Raw genomic sequence first — 23,545 nt, 5'->3', positions numbered from 1 at the left:
GAGAATACTTATAGGACGGAGGTCAGTGTAGTTCACTGGGTTCGAAACTTTACTCAAAGGTCTGACAATGGCAATTTTCCATTGATTAGGAAAATAACATTTTTCTAAGCAACAATTCAAAATATGAGTGAGAAAATTATCTATAAACGGACTACAATAGTTAATCATATTGATGGATAAACCATCAAAACCAGTGGCATTCGATTTGATAGTAGCTAAGACTTCATTCATTTGATTAACTGAGATGAATTTTAATTTGAACACACTTTCTTGATTTTTTAATTTTGGATATTTATTACTATTGTATATTCTAGGAGGTTGTTATCAATATCATCATCAATAAATACTGAAGCAAAGTAATTATTGATTTCTTCAGGATTTTGCAAGGGAATTGGTAAATCAGTATTACTTTTTGTATTATTAATATTCTTTAGGTTTTTCCATAATTTTTTAGAGTCTTTAGATTGAAATAAATAGTCATAATAAGCCTTCTTCTCGCGACGAACAGATGATAGCGTGAAGTTTCGCAAATTTTTGTAGTGTTCCCAGTCAGCTTCTGATTTTGAAATTTTGAATTTTGCAAGAGCTTTGTCTCTTTCTTTCATCATTATTTCGATGGGATATGTCAGCCAGGGAGCTGGAGCTTTCGTCATACGTGCTGTCTTGACAGGTGCATGTTTATTAAAAATAGTTAGAATTTGTCCCGTGAAAAATTCAACTCTGTTATCAATATCATCTATTGTATAAATGTCCTGGAAAGGTGCACTTACTAAATCTGTACAAAACTGATAATAATTAAAATTCTTGAAATCCCTAAAGGTATGAATTTTGGGTTTTTGTTTGGGACAATCAATCTGAATTTCAATAAATACCAGGCAGTGGTCCGAAACAGAGCTTGCATCTTTCACTATAGTATAGTCTTAGTCTTATTCGAACTCTTGAAGAAAATTTTTTACCAAAAAGTTGTGTCACTTTCAACTCGTCACCCTCCTGCTGCCTTTGGAAATAATATCTTTCATGCTAGGATGGAAACTTCACAAAATGAATTACAATCGGATTCATTATCAGATATCATTTATCATACCCACGTATACTGCTGATTGCAGTTCAGTTGTGTATTTTCAGTTATAAAGGTAGAGTTTGAATTGAAATTACCCATCGTTTTTATTCGAAAATGCGATATAGGTAAGTCAGAAATAAAAAAATGTTTGTTAAAATTGTTTAATTATTATCATAGATAGTGTTATTGATTTTCAAGTAACGGGTCAGTTCATTAATAATTTGATGAAGATGATACGCTTTTACCTGAAGTAATATGGAGCTGTGATATGAATGCAGTTTTTCTACTAACGGTATAGTTCAAGTAAACCTACTTTCCAACAACTCCCCTTTAATAATATAGTTAGGGAACTTCTCTATATATTTTTGGGAAAAAAGTTTTTGGCTTTCTACTACTCTATCTTGATACAAAAAAAGGATGAGGGAATCTTCCAAAGAAAGGAAGTAATCAATTTGAAAATAAGTAACTTTATACATGGATGTGTAGATCATGCAAACAATAACTTTCAGGCACAAACTAAAAAAAAGTCCTCCTGAAACAGCTACTTTCATTTAAACATTGAATTACACGAAAGAAAAAAATTCTTTCGAAACAAATACTTCTATATGAACACTGAATTACACAGAAGATACTTTTCTTTCAAACATTCGTTGTGGAATAAAAATCAGATATCATTCACATGAGTTTTACTTTAAATGAATGTAAAAAATTGCACTTACATGGAACAGTGTCATCCTCACTGGTATACATCGATGTTTCGCCTTAAGACACTTGCCCCAAGGCTCTTCAATACTAAATTGGATAACATTATAGAAAATACACACAATTCGTTCATGAATTGCGATTTTTGATGTCACGCCTATTTGATTTAATCCCAGCCAAGATGAATCTTATTTGAATTGAAGGGGTTATATTTTTAGGAGTGATTAATTTTTGGAAAAGAAAGTTTTGGCTTTCTCACTCCATCTTGATACAAAAAAATAAAGATGAGGGAATCTTCCAAAGAAAGGAAGGAAGTAATCAATTTGAAAATAAGTAACTCTATACATGGATGTGTAGATCATGCAAAGTAACTTTCAGACACAAACTGAAAGAAATTCCTCCTCTATATATATTTTTTCAACTAAAATTACTTTTTTAGTCCTTTTGTACCAGTCTTCTTCGGTAATATTAGATACTTCTCAACTGAAATTACTTTTTCAGTCCTTTTCTGCTAGTCGTCTTCGGTAATATTAGATACTTCTTCTTTAATTAGCTCTATTACCTTCTTATCAAATTTCAATTTTTCCAAATAAACTCGATGGGATTGAGAACACAAAAATAGGGAGGAAGTCGCAGTATGACGTGTTCATACTTTTCAGCAATACTCTTAAGGGCATACACTTTTTCAAATGTTCATGTATGTAACACTTCAAGTAGTTGGTTTTTGGTATAGTAATCTTCAAAATACAAATTGTTATCCATTGAGAAACTTTGTATTTCATCTTTCCTCGAATTTTTATTCGGTACTTTGATGAGTTGTTGCGAATGTTAGGAAGCGTTGTCAAGAACCATTACACTATTCGCATCCAAATTTGGGATCAATGTGTTTTCAATCCATTTCTCGAAAATATTTGCTTCTATGTTCTTGGATAATTAACATTGCAGTCCTCAAGTTTTTCCCACATAATTTCACAAATTCGGAACCCATCCTTTACTTCTTCCGCAATGCACAGTGAATAGTCGCCATCGTTTGTTTGCAGGCATGTTAGGCGTACACATTCTCAAACCATCAGTCCACCCTTTCGTAATTGTGTCGTGAGTGTCATACCAAATTTCGTCCAAATAGAAAATTTGCGGTTGTTCTTGTCTATATTTGGTTATTTGTTCCACAATTCCACAATTCTTCAGCTTTCCATAACTGCTTGACGCTTGTTTCTTTATTCAATTCTGAAGAGTTTTGTCACAGCAGCTCACGTTATGGCCAGAAGTATTCAATGAAATGTTTTTACCCAATAATCCCAGGTTCGTTCAATATCATTTTAAGATTAGATCGGCTTAGTGCAAAATAAATCTAAGCGGAAGGTTTACAGTTTGAACATCTTTTATAAATAAGTGCTGATATTTTGTTATTACAATTTTGTGATCAATGTTTAAAGTTCAATTTTTTTGATAACGTACTTGGTTCAAGTTTGCTTATTGTTTTGTCTGTGAATATTCATTATAACGAAATGTCTAAAGACTAAACGTAGTTTTTGTTTTAAAATAATAATACTAGACATCTTAAAAAAACACGCTCTTTTGAATGTAGAAATTAAAAGTTTCAGTTAGAAATGATACTTCAATTAAAAATAATTATTTTGGTCCATGGCCTCTTTTCATTTCAGTCAGTTACCCTGCGAATGTCGCATTGGCACGGCCAACTCTTTGAATATATATTTTTTTAAAAGCTGATGATGGTTTCTGAAAAACGAAACTTCGGATTTGAAATTTGAGCACTGCATGTTGTATAACGAAAAAAGTTGCTTTGAGAAAGTGACTTTTGTTTTTTTCAAAATGACGTCAGAAAAAAATAAAAGCGAAATCGTGCATTTTCGATTTTTTTCATGGTATCTCCGGAAGTATTTGAAATTTTCCAAAAAAAAACATTCTGAAGAGTACCAAATAACGCAACTTTGCCATAATTCAACATTCCCTATATCTTTTAGGGTTTCCGAGATCCCATGCTCACCCTCGAATTTGGGACACCCTGTACACATTGAAATCAGATCTGTCGACAGGATTTCGATAAAACACAGCGAAGCTGCGTTGTTGAAACTCACTCGCTTTGAAATCTTCCGCAAAAGGAGACCGTTAAAATATTTTTTCAATTACCGATGGAGGGATACAAAAATTTGTTTACATACCATAAACATTTATAGATATGAATGAACTGTCAACTCTAAATAATCCGATAATAATTATTTACTGTATTTTTCTTACTTTGAGAATGGTTAATTAAAGTCGATAACGCAAATAACGATATTATAGTAGTATAATAATAATAATAATAATCTTAAACTTTATGCCTCTGGAGAGAAGGATCTCCATCAGTCCTTCAGGGTAGTGGAAGAGTACACGCATGCTATCGGTATGAAATTCGGGATAGACAAATGTGCAATGGTCCATCTCAAAAAAAGACGATGCGGGGACTACGGCATCTGGCATCTGGATGCCAGAGAGACGTATACTTACCTCGGGGTGGAACAACGCCACTCACAAGAGGTAACAGCAGTGAAAAACACTCTCCGCGGCAAGTATCAGCACAAACTTCCACAGATCTGGTCATTGGAACTGTTGGGGAAGACCAAAGTTGCTGCTACAAATATGCTTGCCGTTCCAATCTTACTCTACTTGTTTGGAGTAGTGAAGTGGACTCGGAAGGAGCTGTATCAACTAGACGTAAAGACCCGAAAAATGATACATCTCTATAGGAGTTTGCATACCAAATCGTCCATTCCACGGTTGTACTTCCCCCAACAACAGGGAGGCCGTGGACTTTTGAGTTTGGAGTGTCTACATAGCAGAATGGTACTGGATACAACCTGTAAAGTCGTCAGGAGTTTCGATCCCCTCCTCTGCATGGTCCGTGACCATGAGAGAGCAGGAATTGGATCTTTTTCTTTTGGGCAGCTGCCCGAGCAGCTGATGAACTCGGTATAGTTTTTGACACTGAACGAGGTGACCACAACTCTGTCACCGAGTTGGAACCTGTTCAGCAAAAAGCTCAGTTAAAAGCCGCAGAGATCACCTTACTTCTGCGGAAACACAAGGATAAGCCAATGCATGGGGTCTTCTTCAAGACCTTGGCTTATCAAAGCGCCTGACGTTCGCTTTTCTCAGGTCGACTGGGCTGAAGTCGGAAACTGAGTGGTTCATCATGGCTACCCAGGATGGTGTCTTCAACACCTCAGTCTACCGCAGTCGCGTGATGGGTATAGAGGTTCCTGACACAAGGTGCAGGCCCTGCCGCGAGACGCCCGAGACCCTAATGCACTTGCTATCAGCATGTCCAGCATATGCGGTCTCGGCCTATATCCATCGACATAACGCGGAACTAGGAGTGCTATATTACCAACTACAGCACTCTCACGGTATTGATAAGACACCGGTGTTGCCCTACGCTACAGGGGATATTGAATCCGTTGTGGGGAACGAGAACTGCCGAATTTATTGGAACTATTCGTTCCCCACCCTCAGGCTCATACAAGCTAATAAGCCTCGACCACCAGAGCAAAACGATATTTGTCGTGGAGTTTTCAGCTCCTGGCGAGACGAATATCGTCAGAAAAGAGGAGGAAAAACGGATAAAATATCGAGATTTTCTCTTCGAAATCTGCAGTTTCTATCCAGATCACTCTGTCAAGATGGTTGTTCTGATTATTGGAGTCCTTGGTGGAATGATGTCCTGCACTAACGCAGAAATCTTAGCCGCACAGATGCAGACGGCTGTCATTCTTGGCTCACTGCGCTTGGTCAGTGCACATGATTCTCGGACCCAATGATCACTTACCTCACGGTGTGGGGGCTTCGGGGGATAGGGCCTGACCAGCGCACACTACGGTGAAAAAATAATAATAATGATAATAATAATAAGTTAATAAGCCTGATGTAGTCCTTCTCGACCACCAGACCAAAACGATATTTGTCGTGGAGTTTTCAGCTCCTGGCGAGACGAATATCGTCAGAGAAGAGGAGGAAAAACGGATAAAATATCGAGATTTTCTCTTCGAACTCCGCAGACTCTATCCAGATCACTCTGTCAAGATGGTTGTTTGATTATTGGAGTCCTTGGTGGAATGATGTCCTCTCTACTCTCGAATCTTAAAATCATACTGCTTGCCGCACTAAGGCAGAAATCTTAGCCGTACAGATGCAGAAGGCTGTCATTCTTGGCTCACTGCGTTTGCTCAGGGCACATGATTCTCGGACCTAATGATCACTTACCCCACGGTGTGGGAAGTGGTCATTGGTTGATAATGCTGGCGCGCCCTCCCCTTTATAAGGAAAATCATACAATAAACTGTATTAACTAGTTTTTTTATGATATATGTGTTACAAAATAAATATGATCATTGTTGTGAAATGACGAAATGGAACAAAAAATACAATCAATTACATGTAAAATTGAATGGAAAAAAGAAAAAAGTTGTTATCAATTATATCTGGAGCTGTTCGGATGAATTTACTCTTATGAGTACATGGGACAGCCCGAAACATTTTTTTTTCAATGTATAATAGAACATAAAAGTAACTTTCACAACGAGAAACTCAAAAATCAATACAAACCAAAACATAAAAGTAACTTTCACAGCGAAAAACCCAAAAATCAATACAAACCAGAGTGTTTACTAGATATCAGTTGAAAAGAAATAAAAAAAGTACCACAGTACAAATTTTCAATGATTTATTAAGAATATCAGAACATCGTGTAGTTTATGAAACATAAAAATGTTTATCCATAATCTATGTATCTTCAATGATTCATATTTAAAAATACCTTCTCCATCTGGATGCCTTTATCTTATCGACTTATACGTGAGATGTTTTATTGCTATGGGTGAAGTTGAATGCATTTTCAAAGTTACAAGTACATTGAGTTTTGTTAAAATTTTTTTTAGTACACAAACCGATCAATTAATTCATTTGGTGAATCATCTTCCAGGTCAGACGTTATCTTCCAACTATCTCCCTATAGGTATAGTCTATCCATTCCCAATTGGAATGGCAATAAAAATAAGAATACACTCATAAACATTTTTTGCCTATGGCCCCTAGTCGCCCAGATAGTTAGTAAACGTGCTATCAAATGTAGTTGAGGAATAAAGGCTCGGCTAGCTGGACTGGCTGAATACTAATTTTTTGTCCGTTCCACAATATTTCTTTATCAGTGCCGTGTGTTTGTGGGGTTTTGTGCGGTTTTGCAAACCGATTTTTGAAAACTTACATGTTCAAGTTAAGCGAGTAATTTTGAATATTCATAAATGCTTGAAGAAGGAAAACTGTCACACTTCACAGAATGCTATTGTGAATAGAGTATGCGAGTTAACGAAACTATCTCGTTCGACAGTTCTTCGAGTCATTAAAATAGGGGATGTCATTGACCATGCAATGAAACGAAAACCAAGGAATTAAAAATTCGCAAACGTTAATGGTGCTACAAAAGATGTGATTCGGCGAACAATTTATGCTATATACCAAAAAAATGAAGTACCAACCTTGGAAATGATTTGGTATAAATTACTCATCTATCTCGATTACAAATACAAGTCCTTAGAAACTCTACGAAGTGTCTCATTGTCTTGTGGTTTCAAATATAAAAAATTGAACAATCGGATGGTCATAATGGAATCGACACGCATTGTTCAACTCCGACAAGAATATTTGAGGCGAATGAAAAGCTACCGAGAATCCAGACATATAATCTACCTCGACGAAATTTGGTTTGACACCATGATGTCAAATATGGCTGGGTAGACGAAACCAAGTATTGTGCTTTGAACACACCTTCTCCAAGGGGAAAACGTGTTATAATTTTGCATGCCGGGAATGAAAGTGGTTTCGTATCTAACGCGTTGCTTCTGTCGGCCAAAAATATAAGAGATTCGTCTGCTAATTACCACGAAGATATGACTGCGGCTTTATTCGAAACCTGTTTCAGTTAGCAGCTTCTCCCAAAAATTCCTCCAAACTCGGTTATTATTATAGAAAACGCTTCGTATCATTCTCGGTTATTGACTACAATACCAAAGAATAACACAAAAAAGCAGATATTGTTAATTTCATGCGAAATCATGACATGGAAATACCCGAAAATATTCCAACGAAAAGGTATTACTGGCGACCTTAAAACAACGTTATTTCAAATATATTATTGATTCGATGTGTGAAACACGTGGTCATATTCTCTTACGTTTGCCTCCATACTATTGTGTGTTCAATCCAATTGAAATGGTTTGGGCCACAATGAAAGAAAGCTTGCGGAAATGTAATCAGTCACCGACTTTGAATGCTGTGGTGCTTGACAATATAAGGCGAGTGGTGACTGAAGTAGGTAATAGTGATGTGTGGAAGAACTGTGTGGCCATGGTTATAAAAGAAGAGAACAAATATCATGTGCAAAGTTCCATAAATCCGATTGTTATTCAACCCGATGATGATTTCACCTCATCCGAATATAGCGAAGAAGAATTTTGATTTTTCTAGCTATTTTGTTGGCCTCTATCATTTTGTAAATATATTTTGACGAGAATTCGGTGTGATTATTTGTGTTTTCATTGTATTTTAGAGTTTTCGACTCGGAAATCAACTACTTCAAATTTCGAAGTTTTTCATAATTACCCATGGTGGAAAAATTCAGTTGAGATAACTTTTTCATGGGATGATCAATTGCTATGATTGTAAGAATAAGTAACTGGAAAACTACCACTGAAAAATGATATGCCGACGCCTATGTCGAGGCGGGAATTCCTTCTCTATGCTGTTCCAATTGGTATTGGAAATACTATACAATGTTACCAATAATTACAAATATGATATGAATATATTGCAGCCATGCCGAGCTTTGACTTGAGCTCGGTTCGGATCGATTTTAAAAACCTGGGCTCGGCTCGAGCCGAGCTTTTATTGGTTGTTTTGTCCGTTTTCATGAGTCTACTTTGAACTGTAATATCTCAGTACACAGTACACAATTCAATCGAAGCGGCATCTGTTTTATTGAAGTGCTTGAAAAGCTGGTTAGTCAGTTAGCCGAGTAAAAAAATGTTTCTCTATTAAAAAAAAAATTATTTTTTTACACAAAAAGTGACACATGGTTGTTTTTTTTTGGTAGCATTTAAAAAAATATATCGTAAAAATTAATTTGCTTAAAACAAATAGTTTATTAAATAAATAAAGAAAATATAAATTAAAAATAGTTTTTTTTTAGTGTATCATCGTTCCCTACTATTCATATTTAGTAGCAAAAAAAAATGTTAATCAACAAATGCGTTTTCAAGCAATAAAAATTTTTTAAGAAACGATTTTGTTTTCAAAAATCATAATATTCATCACTGATAAAAATCCCCCCAAAACAATTTCAAATATCTTATAAACAATACATTCGTTTATAATAATTTTTTAAAGAAAATACAGCCAAAAATTATGAAAAATCATTTTTATGTAATTTTAAATAATAAGAATACGAATAAAGTTGGAATAAAGTCTTTGAGAAAAGGGCCGAAAGCTTTCAAGAAAAGCTCCAAGAAGGGAACAAAATTTAAGGTTTTCAGTTTAAAAATCATCAGTATTTTTTTACTAAATTGTTTATTACTTATGCAGTTTTTTTCGATCCCTTCTTGAAATTTTTCAAAAAGTTGCTAAAGCCCTCGATCATAATTTTCGGTGCCCTTGGACAGAAGTTTAAAAAAAAAAAAGGATTTTGTGACCTAGACTAACAACTATGTTTTTGAAGGAATTCATTAGTGCAGTATGGAACATCCAAAATAACTCAAATATAAACACAAATTTCCAAGATAACTTCAACTCATGAGGTGACTCTAATTTTATGCCCGACAGATTATCTGCGACTGCATTATATTGTCAAAATTTGGCAAATTCAACAACAATAAACAATCGTCTTACTATAAACAACTTCTCCGATCCTTTTTACGTTTTTGAACTGTTGATTCGAAATCGTCTCGGTTTATTTTTACTTTGTAAACAGCGAACGTCGTTTGTTTAGGCACAATATTGACTGATTGCCAAAAATATGTTTTTTTATATATTTTTCGTCGGATTCCGTAGGCAGCACTTTCTACTCTACTCGCTACTCGTTTTCGATATTTTTCTGTACCCTTTCGGCGGTGTTATCGTCAAATCACTTTGTTTATTGCGTTTCCGAGTTCAACTAAAGATGGTAGTGTTGAAGAAAACAAGTGAGGGATCGAATGTATTCATGTCTAAATATGGATGACGCTCGGTGAGTTGACAATTATTTTTTGAATAGCCCACCGTTTATTATCGATTTATAATTAGTTGTTCACGTGAATGAGGACAGGGCAATGAACTTTCTCTGGACGATTTTTAATATAGACGATTTTTTTATATTAGGTATCTAGAGTGCCACCAAGATTTAGCCAAAGCTTCGGTTGATAACATTATCCTGAGGTGGGTTAAAGGGCACGGCAGGAGTAAAGAGTAATCGCTTTGCCGACTCTTTAGCCAAGGAAACGGCTAAACTAAGAATTTCAGGACCTAGTGACACCTACGGCCTGATGACTTCGACAATTGCGGAACTATCCAAACTTCACACCCAGGCTCAATCCCTAAAGAGACGGAATGAAATCAAAGGATGCAGTCTTGCCAGGATCACCTTGGGCGACCCTGGGAAGCTGGCACCGAAGATATATCTGGCGATGACTAGGAAAAATGTACGCTTAACAGTAGGATTTCTGACTGGCCACTGTCAACTAAGGAAACACCTCCATAATATAGGGCTAGTGGACACACCTCTATGCAGGATGTGTGGACAGGAAGGTGAGACTGTCAGGCATGTCCTGTGCGAGTGCCCGGAGTTATCGTCAATAAGAGAGTGTGTGTTCGGCGAGTCTTGGCCTACACCTGCCGATATAAAGGAGATGTCTCCCAGAGACCTGTCCACCTTCCTGGAAAGGACAAGATGGACGATGACCTAGGAGCACAACTCCTCGGGACGATGTACAATGGGTAACATGTGGCCTAAGGGCTGTGGGTCTACACTCACCCTCCCTACTCTACAGATACAGACAGATATATGGTGGGTGATGCAAAACTTCGACGCTGATTTCGTTTAATTTTTGGACGGTGATTTGTGAAATGTGCAGACCGGCGTTGTTGTGGAGCAGGATCGGACCTCTTCTGTTGACCAGGGCCGGCTGCTGGTGATGCAATTTTCCGTACATTCCGTCGATTTCCTCACAATGGGACTATGCTGCGATGGTTTGGCCCGGTTGCAGAAAGTTATAGTGAATCACACCAGCCACTGACAACCATACAGTATCCATGGTCTGTTTTTTGGTGGATTTTCGCCTTGGGGAGGTGCCTAGGTGTCCAACCATTGTTCTGAACGTCCCCTGTTATCGTAGAGGTTTCAGTACTCATTACACGTGACGATCCGACACTTCGTACATTATATTGCATCAACTTTATTTTTTTGAATACGGACCATTGGTTCTTCTCTTCATCGATTTTTGTAGCCACTGTATATAAGAAAAGTTAATTCATTTTTCCACTGAAAGGGGGTATCAAATTTGTATGGAATCTATTTTAAATGCCTCGATCGCATATCGAGGTATATTTCAGGTATATTTTCAGCTCATGTAAAAATACTTCAAACATTTTCTAGTTTTTTTTTTGCACCATTGTGTGTAAGAACAATTCGTTCAGGCCAGTCTCAGCTCGTCTACAGTGTAGGTTACTGGACTGACACCTATCAGAAAACAACTACTCTCCTTGCTAATACCACGAAGGGAATTGAATTACATCTGACAGTTGTCAGTGCAGGAGTCTTCACGGAAGTAATTTCTGCATATGCTGTTGGCGATACAACTGCCGGAATCGATTTTCAATTATTGGAACGGGCACACCTGCAGACCGGTTTCGTCCTATTTGGTCTCTCGTCAGTGCAAGGTAGTGCCCATCATCAACATGAAGTCTATGATTTTCCATAATTTGAAATCGAATTCCTTTCAGAGTATCATTTCTCGAACTAGGCTGAAGCGAACGACCAACAACACATTTGTCATCGCTCTATATGACCGTGAACGAGGTAACCAACCACATAATTTGATTAACAGCCAGTTTTTAAGTATGCTCCCTTACTATATGTGACTAATATTGGGATACCCGTTGCGTGAGCGTGTCCTAACTTACATTTCAAAATGTATCCACTATCAAATTCGTGACACACGTGTCACGATAACTATTTATATAACTCCTACCTGAAAAACCACGTTTTTATATTTTCCTGCGAATCTATCCACATAAATATGATGTCGCTGTCTATGTTCATTCTGTCCTTGAATCTGAAAACACTAAAACGCAGGCAATCGATGTCATTTTCGAAAAAATACTAGTAGTGCGTAATGTGATATTATTTTTTTGCAAAGCATGCTTGATTACTGTATTCAATAACCGCATTGTCGGCGTAGAACTCTCTCGTCCGCAGCGAAGGTCAAATTTATTCAATTGTTTTCGATATTTGTGAATCAATTGATGAACAAGGCTTGTGCTATATTCGATTCTATTTATTTCGTTTACGTGGTTGTTTTATAGTGTTCTATTCCCAGCGTTCAGCTGTTGCTTCCAGAATGTTTCACATGGGTAGGTGAACTTTTACTGTACGTTTTATTGATCATAAATAATCGAAACATTGATAAAAGAAGCCATTTTGCTTCTTAATCGATTTGAATGCCGCTACACTGTTGATTTTAATTGGTTTTACTGTCTATTAAAAGGATCCCGAGTCAGCTCAATGTCAACAAAGCTTTCGATCATCATATTCGAAAAATGCGCGGGCTTAACTGTGCTGTCATATTAGTGCACCTACTAATATGACAGCACAGGCAGTTATAACTGTCGAATTCGAGCGACATTTTTCGCTGGTTCCGTTTTCATTGGCCCACCCTGTATATGTTCCGCAGGAAACTTTTCGTGCACAACAGAGACGTCCACAAGCCAAACTATGCGATGGTGACATTTCTTGCCTGGAAACAAATATTCATGAATTCAAATGAATACAAAGGATCTGAGATAGGTAGAAGGCAGAATGAAACTCATTTTGTGACAAAGGGATAGAACGGAAAGTTTTTTGAATGTATAGTCAATAGCCACCAAAGAAGTATAGGTTATCATGGGTTCCATCATCGATATATCAAGCCCCGAGATCTTCTTGATCAGCATCAGTGGTACCTCTGTTCAGGCCCGACCCTGTGTGATTTACCGCTCGATATTCCTCATGCATTCAAAACGAGCACTTTTGCCAAACACCAGAACAAATTCAGTTGAATTTTGTACGGGTGCAGGCCCAAGTCACGACGCAAAATTCGCCACGTTGTGGTCTGCGAAGAGGTCTTGTGAGCGACGCGAAATCGACTGCTTCGGATTCTCCTGCACACTCTCACAGACAGCGACGATGTTTATTGACTCTGATTTATCCACCACATTGCGAATAGTCATCCCGATAGGACGATTATGAAGACCGTAAAATGAGCGAAGTGCGCGGTACGTTGCCCAAACAGAACACCCATTTTGATTAAACAATTGTATCATTTGCACGTGTTGTTGAATGAAATATCCGTTCATGGCGATTTGGCAAAATAGACTGAATAAATAACAAGTAATTTGACAAATGTAGCTTCAACAAGATGCCGTTATCAATGTTCGGAAGTCCCTGTAGAAGACTTTATACAGTGCATTTCTTAAATGCCCCCCCTTTTATTTTTTGAACGGGTCAACTCAAAAAATTGAAATTTGGGATAATGAAATCATGCATGAATACTTTATTTTGAAGTGAAATTGACAGATGAAACTTTCAAGATGGCGACTGGGCGCCATCTGGGAAAAAATTGAATGGAAAGGGGCGGTCTTGTGACACATCTTTTTGAAGCTCATGACAAATGCTTCATAACCCTAGAATATAATGTCAATATCTTCAACTACTACAAAATGGTAGAACTTTCAATAATTGTCTGAATAAATTGATATTTAACTACATAATATGAGATAATAAGCTTGAGGTCAGTTCAGAAGATGCTCGAAATGGTTGCCTTGAACTTCTTGACAAATGAACAGCCTATACGATATTCCACGCCGAACATTTTCGAACACAGTAACGTCAATATCTCTACAAATATTTTTCAGGTATTCTCTGCCGTATATTCAATATTGAAGCAGGTTCAGTTTCGTACACCTTTTGCTTCAAATAGCCCAATAAAAAAGTCCAAAGGTGTCAAATCTGGCGAGCGGGCTGGCCATTCTGTAGGACCTCGACGGCCAATCCAACGAGCGGGAAAAGTAGTATCCAAATAGTTTTTTACTTGTTTGGAGTAATGTGGTGGTGCTCCATCTTGTTGAAATACAATATCCATATCGAATTCATTAGGATTCGCTTCGACGATTTCAGTGTTTCAACAGTAGTTTCCAGCATATTCAAATACAGTTCCCACGTTGGATTTTGATCAATAAAGAGAGGTTCTACAGTATGGTTTCCCAATATTCCTGCCCAAACAATATTTTTTTCTGGATAGTGGGTACCTATGTGTTTCCCGGAAAACGTGAGGGCTGGTGTCACTCCAATAACGGCAGTTTTGTCTGTGAACATTGCTTTTGAAAAAATGTACATTCGTTACTAAAACTAATATTGTGGAGATAGGTAGGATGCCTTGCAATGGTTTCCGTCATGATTTCGCAGAATACTGTTCTTCATCTTCAGTCATCTTCAGTTAATTAGTGTATCATTTTCCTCTTCAAAAGTCTCCACACAGTAGAAGGAGACACCTCACAAACATTCGCGACGGAATAAGTAGACTGTTCAGGATTTACTACCACCTCACCAAATATTTGCACTTGCTGTTCTTGCGGAATCGACGGATGATCTGGGGGCTTTTTGTTATGTAGTTGTGAATTTAGATACAAGTTCCCTCAAATATTTTCTACAGATAGGACGATTCAGAAAACGTTCATTGAAAATCCTTTCGGTCTCGTGAAAGTTACGCGTCACACCGTAAATAAAAATCGCTTCAATTTTTTCTTCCAATTGACCATTTTAGAATTGACTATTTGTAGCATGTAAATTTTCGCTACTTTATTTTCTAAATAAATAAAAAAGTTTTAGATCAACATGGATTTCACTCCGTGGTGACGGAGTGAAATCCATGTTGGAAAAAAATAATAATAACAACATAATAAACATAACAAACATAGATATGTAAAGTTGGTTGTCTGACCTCATCCATAGAAACCGTATAAAATTCCTATTGCTAATCTCGAATGTTTTGGTTATGGACAAGTTTCACAAGGAGTATTTCCAAGTTGGTATTTTCCGTTTAATTTTAATTGTCAGCTGTTTAATGATATTTTGACTGTCAACTGTTTCATTTTTCAGCCAATATAGCTTTAGGGGGTGTCTGACCAGATACAAGCAAACATACCATTACTTTATTCTGTTCAGATTGGTCCTTTAGGCATGGAACATGCAAATATAGATAGGTCAAAACGCTAGTACCCTATATCTTCCGAAAAGAAGAAGAAGAAAAGGAATTGTTTTCTGATCAGTTAAGATGGTAGATTTCGCGAAAACGACAGGTGTCTGCCCTAGAGGTGTTTCTGGTTTTCTTTGGCTGACAAATCCTGAATTTGTCAAATGACTTTTAGTGGATATTTTGTTCTACCCATCTTATTATCAACCAATACGTCCTGGCTTTCGATAGAGGCCTATATTGAACATTTACGACAATTTGGTGTTTGAATACTTTGTACCACGCCAACGCCTTTTTTGCTACAAGATAAAATCCTTCACAGAAGGTGAGTTTTCCTACTTTTCTTTTCATTGTTCTCTTGCTAGCGACAATATAGGACAGTCTCTATAAAAAAACATTTATAGGGTTGTTGTACACGAAGGATTTTCATCCAGGGAATTGTCACGGTTTCTGTTCTGGTTAGTTATCTCCCAAGCTTTGGTTTAACCCCTCGTCTACATTTCAAGGATATTTTTGGTATTGTGGTTCCAATAGGGGTCACTTGCCCGAAGTGTACACTCCATGGTTCAGCCCGATGAATATTTGATTGCACTCAGAGAGAATAAAGCTGTCGTAGTATCGCTCCACTCGTCACTCCAGACCTGGTTGGCCTGGGATTCCGTACTCAGTTTTCAAAGTGCTGTGGCCAGAGGAACAGGTTTTACTTATATATTTTTTATACAGGATAAAATCCTACCATTTAAATTTTTTAATTATTAATGTACATTCAATCTAGATACACTCATGTTAAAGTATATGTTTTTCAACGAATATATGTAAACCACCACATAGTACTATGCGCTGGGAAATTAATTTCCTAAAACATCTTCTACCTAATCAATTAACCTCTCGAAGTATCTAATATTGAATATTATTATTAGAATTACAAGTCTTATTTCTGGGAACTCTTGCTCTGAACCATTGAAGAGTTATTAGTATTAAATGTTTGTATTAATGAATCGAAGAGGTTTTGTATTAAAGTGTATAATATTTTAAAATTCTTGCAAAGCGCTTTCGACGTTCGTCATCATCAGTGCTCACTTGTCAGGCAACAGGAAGTATCAAGATAAGTCTTGATACTTATCTATTTTGCTATAAGTATGGGTTCTAGAATATTGTTTCTGTTTTCAATTCAAACGTAAGGTGCCTCCACCACGAAACCTTGATCGGTCTATATCTTTCCTATGCATTTAAACTTAATCCGAGGATTACCCATGATTTTGATAGATTTTCGGGGTTCTCTGGGTTTCTGGTTAGATGTCATCTGGTTGAATTGAGTTTACGGCCAATTTATTCATCTAAATTTACCGCTATATTCTTTGCCAATTTTCTTTGCTACCAGCTAATCATCTTTGGAAGTCTTTTAAGAGTCTCCAGTTCTGAATTTGTCCAAGACTCCCATGTTAGATTTGTAATGCAGCGGTGTCAAACTAATTACTGAGTTGCCTAATTTCTACACGAAATTTTCACATGAAGGAGTATCTCTGTATCTATATCTGTAGAGTATGGAGGGTGAGTGTACGGCCACAGTACTTAGGTCACATGTGACCCATTGAACATCCTCCCGAGGAGTTGATAACTCCGGACACTCGCATAGGACATGCCTGACAATCTTCCTGTTCACACATCCTGCATAGAGGTGTGTCCACTAGCCCCATATTGTGGACGTGTTTCCTAAGTTGACAGTGGCCAGTCAGAAATCCTACTGTTAGGCGTAGATTTTTCCTGGTCATCGCCAGATATTTCTTCGGCGCCAGCTTCCCAGGGTCGCCCAAGGTGATCCTGACAAGATTACATCCTTTGATTCCATCCCATCTTCTTAAGGATTGAGCATGGGTGTAACATTTGGCTAGTTCCGCAATTGTTGAAGTCATTAGACTGTAAATGCCACTGGGTCCTGAAATATTTAGCCCAGCCGCTTCCTTGGCTAAAGAGTCGGCAATGCGATTACCTTTACTCCTGTCGTGACCTTTAACCCACATGAAGGAGTAAATGAAACGCTGATTGGGATTAGATCTTTATCAATGGACGTCATTATGTATTTTTTTTCTAGAATTTCGAATGTTTCTAAAATCCTATTGTCATTGTACAACAATTACAAAAATTTCTCATTTATTCAGTAATCGTTCTCCAAGGCATATTTAGCACTACTAGACGTATCTGGTTCACGAAGCCTGGTACTTGAAATGTGTTTCTTAAAACAAGTTAATTCTGTCTGCTCAGATTGACCAACACATTTTTCATCGCAGTCCGCACGGTTTATATCGTAAATCCCAAACATCTTTCCGTTTCCATCATTCTGTATGTCATTCTTGTTGAAGTGCCAAGGAGTTTTGAAAGCTTTGACATTTTGAGAGCGAATATTGAAGGTAAATGTGGGTCCCTCTGGAAGGTCCAGTTTCACTTTCTCTTTCTCTGCAATAAGAAATCTATATACCAGAGGATAAAAAATGTGGCCTTGCTTAAAATCATGTTTTTGCTCTGTTTTATCACTTATTTATTTATTTCATACAATATTCTACAGGATGAACCCAATTACAGAATAGGGAGTAACAGTGGCATTCACAAATATGTACTTACATAGTATAATTTGTGAATCTACATTAAAAAAATTTAAAAAACCTGTCAGTTAGCTAAGAAATGTCTTTTGATTTGTATAATCTGGCAGTTAAATATATCTAGGACATGACTACAAAAATTATGAGTTTCAAGCAATTCATAAAAGGGTATTCTTCCAGTAGCATACGTGCCTTCAATTTTGAAAGACATATATTTCAGGAAGCGCCTCTGTAGGGCTTCTAGTTGATTTATATGAACCTGATTAGTAGGGACTCCACACGACAGATGCATATTCCCGCCTAGATCGAACAAAAGTGAAATAAAGTAATTTCAATGTTGAAGCTTTTTCGAAGTCTTTTGTATTTCTAACTAAGAATCCATACATGCGATAAACTGATGTTAGAGTAGTATCAATATGTTTATTGAAAGTGGGGATAAATAAAAAGTAACGCCTAGATCGGTGAGTGTGTCAGGACGCTCCAGAACTTGATTGTTTATGACGTGGTTGTGTAAATTCAAGTTTGTTTTCAGTGAGTAAGACATTACATTGCATTTGGATATGTTGAGAGATAGATTATTCTTCCGGCACCATGTAGCAACGCGATTTAAATTCAGAGCAAGACGCCCTGAATTTAAATCATTAGAAGATGTTATATTGTGATAGAGTTTCAAGTCATCTGCGTATAAAAGGAAATTGACATCAATCTCAGCTCCGATATCATTAATGAACATATTGAACAGTAGGGGTCCTAGGTTTGATCCTTGTGGTACACCAGATGTGGCTACATATTCGATAGACTTGAGGCCATTGAGTTGTAAAAATACGATTTGAAAAGGGTAATTAAGTCATTGGATAACCCAAAAGTCGAAAGATTGTTTAGCAGGATACTTTGGTCAAGTATGTCGAACGCTTTAGAAAAATCAGTGTAGATGACATCAGTCTGAGACTGACAATCAATACCCTCTGCAATACATGGAGTGATTATTACAAGATTGGAGGTGGTTGAACGTCCTGTCATGAAACCGTGTTGATTGGGGCTAATAATGTTGCTGACATGACAGTAGATTGTCTTCTCAATAAGCATCTCAAACCCTCTACAAAAGTTGCATGGCATCCATTCATGGATGTTATTATTTAATTTCCCACAGTTGACTTCCTAGTACAAATATCCGTCGCATACGCCACTGATCAAAATGTACACTTCTGATGGCGTATCGTTTATGTTAATCTCTTTTACAACCAAGATACGGTAGGCTTATCATTTTGTTATTCATTGTTACAGAATGATATTGGAGCCCAAGTTTGTCGATTATGGCAGCATCCATCCGACGTCAGCAGATCTGCCGCAGCTGCAGCATGGAATGCTAAGTTCCAGGTCCGCCACACTTCTACCTCACGCAGACGACGAACTACCCAACACCTCCAAAGAAAATAAAATGACTCAAGGTGAGTGGTTACGAATGAGCGATGAAATTTATCGGAGTGTCACAAGGTTTCTCACCTGGGCCCTTACTATTCAATCATTTATCGGTTTTACCAACTGTCCGTTTTGTGTACACGTTAAACTCGAGCAGTTGGTATTAAATTCGGGGTAGACAAATGTGCAACGGTCCATCTCAAACGAGAACGATGCAGGGATTACAAAGAGGATTTGCTTGTCGTAGACGAAATCAGCCTACACCATCTGGATGCCGGAGAGACTTATACTTACCTAGGGGTGGAACAACGCCACTCATGGCGTTGTGTTGTGAAGAACTCTACGCGGCAAGTATCAGCACAAACTCCAACAGATCTGATCGCCGGAAATGTCGAGGAAGAACAAATGTGATGCCATTCCGATCTTACTCTACTCCTTTGGAGGAGATGTATCAACTTGACGTAAAGACCCGAAAAATTATACATTTTCTTAGGAGTTTGCATAGCAAATCTTCTGTTCCACGGTTATACTTCCTCCGACAGGGAGGCCGCGGATTCTTGTGGCCACAACAGAATAGTGCAAAAGTGGGCGCCGAGCGAGCTCAGTAACCAAAAACGTTTTGAAGATGCTGAGACATGTTTGGCCATGTTCAAACAAAACAAATCGAATTTTTTGCGTGGATGTGTGACAATGTATGAAACATGGATCCATCACTTCACCCTGGAGTCAAAACGATCGTCATCTGGGTGGAGAGCAACTGGAGAACCTTGTCCAAAGTGCCCAAAAGCACAACAAATCGGCTGGAAAAGTTATGGCCTCGGTGTTTTGGGATGTGCTTGGTGTAATATTTGACTTGAGAAGGAAAATACCATCAAAAGTGAATATTATTTTCTACTGTACCGCAGTTTTCTCACAGCCCCTTGAGACTCTTGAGAAATGATTCCTTATAGCCCCTAACGACCCTGAGAGATGTATTTTGACCTGGGAGACCAGAGCATACGGAGGGACACAAGGTTATACGTCTAGTGGGGTCCAATGATTGATGACCCCAATGTCCAATGACATTGGACCCCACTAGACATATTACCTTGTGTCCCTCTGGATGCTCTGGTCTGCCAGGTCGAAATACATCTCTGAGGGGGTGGTTAGGGGCCTATGAGGGATTATTTCTCAAGAGTCTTAAGGGGCAGTGAGAAAACTGCTGCACAGTAAAAAGCTATAGAATGTTCGAATAGTTGAAGGGATATCTCAAAAGTGAATATTGTATGGCATTATTGGAGCGTTTGAAGGCGGAAATTGCGGAAAAACGACCCTATTTGAAGAAAAATAAAGTGCTGCTCATCAAAACAATGCACAGTGTCACGAATCAATGAAAACGGTGGCAAATTTGCATGAAATGGGCGTCAAATTGCTCCCGCATACACCATATTCGCCAGATTTGGCTCCCAGTGAATGCTGCCTGTCCGCAGACCTCAAAAAAATGCTCATCGATAATAAATTCCGCTCGAATGAAGAGGTTATTGTTGAAGCTGAGGCATATTTTGAGGCAAAGAAAATCGTTCTACAAAAGTGGTATATATTGTCTGCAGGTGTCGCGGCGGCTCTTTCTGCAGGTGGAGTTATGACTAGTTGGAAAGAACTTCGTTTGTTCGGAATATTCAGACGGTTAACTCCATCTGAAATTACCCACCTGGCACTGACGAGGAGCTAGTACTCCGAAACCTGTGTCTGTCTTTGGTCATCACGAACAAAATGAAATTTATTTCAGCGTTTCATGATTGTGACGAATGTTTCAAATGGAAGGTGTTGCACATGAGTCTTACGGTTTTATTTCAACAATTTTTATGGCGTCAGCTGGGTTTGTTGTTTTTTCCATCGGGTATCAGCTATCAAATTTTTGTAGAACTTGGGCATTTAACCACACACATAACTATAATACAAGATTGAAGAAGACGTTAAATTAAACAGTATGAAGATGCTAAAATCTTGAAATACGACATTACCATTATTAGTAGGGCCTTTTATAATTAGGGCAAATATCTCAGTAGAAACATTAAGATTGACATTGTATTTGTATTAGATAACAAATTATTTTAACCTGTAAACATGTAAATGTATTTCATAAGTTGTAGCTTCAGTCTATTTTGGTTATGATGACTTGTGTAGAACTAACTCAATGTTCAATAGTAAACTGTTTTATTTTATCTTATTCTATTCCAAAAAGCGCAATAAAAAGTCAATGATAACATTATTTTTCAAGGGATTAAATGATTTCAATAATCTTGCCAGTAATGTGAAATATTCACCGTCATTAAATATTTTCAAGTCATCTAAATAAATTACTAGCGAATGGAAAACATTTGAGAAAGTTAATTATGAAAAACTATTGATTTTCTCATTGTTATTGTAGTAGGTTGTTTCTGTTTTAATGTTTTTGTATCTCCATATCTCAATAAATATTTATTGTACTGTGTCGTGGCTTATATTGATCGATACAGAATTTCGTACTCTATATCTCAATATTGTTAGTTTTTTTTCAATTTTAATATTTGATTAACCCAAAGCACTGCCGAAACAGCTCGAAAAACTTCAGAGGGAAAATGAAGCAGTTAATTTATTTTGGAGTGCCTCAGGGATCTATACTTGGACCCTTATTATTTTGCGTATACACTTGTGATCTAGTTTTTGTTTTAAGACATTGTAATTCACATATGTATGCGGGTATCATATCACAACTATATCATTCAACCCCAATGACGTTGCTACTGCTAATCGAAAATTGAATGAAGATCTAGCTCGTCTTATTTCAGCATCTGAAGCTCATAACCTCAAAATCAATTCAAACAAAACTAATCTGCTTGTTTTTGGTACTAATCGTGGTGGGTATATTAATATTGTTATTGGTGATACAGTAATATGCCCCGGGAACGTGGCAAAAAATTTAGGTATCGAAATGGACGTAAATTTAAGGTTTACAAAACATGTCACAAAATGTGTTCAGAGACATGAGTTTTGAGTTATTTATTATCAAAAAGTTTGAAAATGAAAGTAGCAAATGCGCTTGTGTTGAGTCATTTTGCATATTGTGATCTTGTGTATGGTACATGCCTGGATAAAAAAGACATTTTTAGAATTGAGAGAGTTCAAAAATCATGTCTTAGGTATATATATAATATATATATATATATATATATATATATATATATATATATATATATATATATATATATATATATATGATATTAGGAAATATGACAGTATTTCATATAAATTTGAGGAAACCAAATGGTAAACTATGAAAAAAAGACGTGTTTTGCACTCAGCCACTCTCTTCTATAAAATATCAATAAACAAATGTCCATCATATTTGTATAACCAAAATAATATTTCATAGCGATGTACATACTTTAAATTTGAGGTTTAAAGGGTTACTTTCCCCTTCGCTCCTTCGAACGACTGTATTTCGACGATCTTTCAGTTATAACCTTATATAGTTTGTATAATAATATTCCACAAAAATATAAAGTTAGTGGAGTTTCTTTATTTGAGTGCTCTTACAAAAAATATCTCATCGCTGCTGAATCAGAAATTCATTGATTTCATAGATTCATTCTTCTGAGAAATGTTCAGTATGAACATTCAACATGTTTTCTCTCTCTCTCTCTCTTCCCTCTTTCCCTTTTTTTTTTCTCCCCTTTTTTTTTCTCTAGTTTAGTTTTCTCTTCTTCAGGGCTATAACTAAGATCAACAGTATCCTTCCGGTACCTCATTTGTAGTTTTTCAAGTTTTATAGATTGTTACTGAAGAAGACCCCTTGCATTGGTTTATTCTTGTGATCACGCATAAGTAAGGTGATCTCCGCGGCTTTTATCTGAGCTTTTTGCTGAACAGGTTCCAACTCGGTGACAGATTTGTGGTCACCTCGTTCAGAGTCGAAAACTATACCGAGTTCATCAGCTGCTCGGGCAGCTGCCTCAAGAAGAAATGCTCCAATTCCTGCTCTCTCATGGTCACGGACCATGCAGAGAAGGGGATCCGAACTCCTGACGACTTTACAGGCTGTATCCAGTACCATTCTGTCATGTAGACACTCCAAACTCAAAAGTCCACGGCCTCCCTGTTGTCGGGGGAAGTACAACCTTGGAACGGATGATTTGGGATGCAAACTCTTAAAGAGATGCATCATTTTTCGGGTCTTCACGTCGAGTTGATACAGCTCCTCCCGAGTCCACTCC

At 37.3% G+C, this 23,545-nt stretch overlaps 1 protein-coding gene across 1 annotated transcript in view; it reads left to right on the top strand.

The window, feature by feature from the left end:
• The window catches only part of LOC111513967 (phosphatidylcholine:ceramide cholinephosphotransferase 2), a 106,213-nt gene that overhangs the window by 66,904 nt on the left and 15,764 nt on the right, over positions 1-23,545 (top strand). Inside the window, 1 exon segment of the mRNA XM_074181613.1 lies at positions 19,176-19,339. Coding sequence (XP_074037714.1) covers positions 19,176-19,339 — 164 coding nt within the window.

The sequence above is a fragment of the Leptinotarsa decemlineata genome, unplaced genomic scaffold (genome assembly GCF_025532065.1).
Source record: "Leptinotarsa decemlineata unplaced genomic scaffold, Ldec_3_MD MMD2_P_RNA_scaffold_2, whole genome shotgun sequence".
Lineage (NCBI taxonomy): Eukaryota > Metazoa > Arthropoda > Insecta > Coleoptera > Chrysomelidae > Leptinotarsa > Leptinotarsa decemlineata.
Note: the sequence above shows the minus strand (reverse complement) of the source record. Positions and strands in the feature narration are given on the sequence as shown.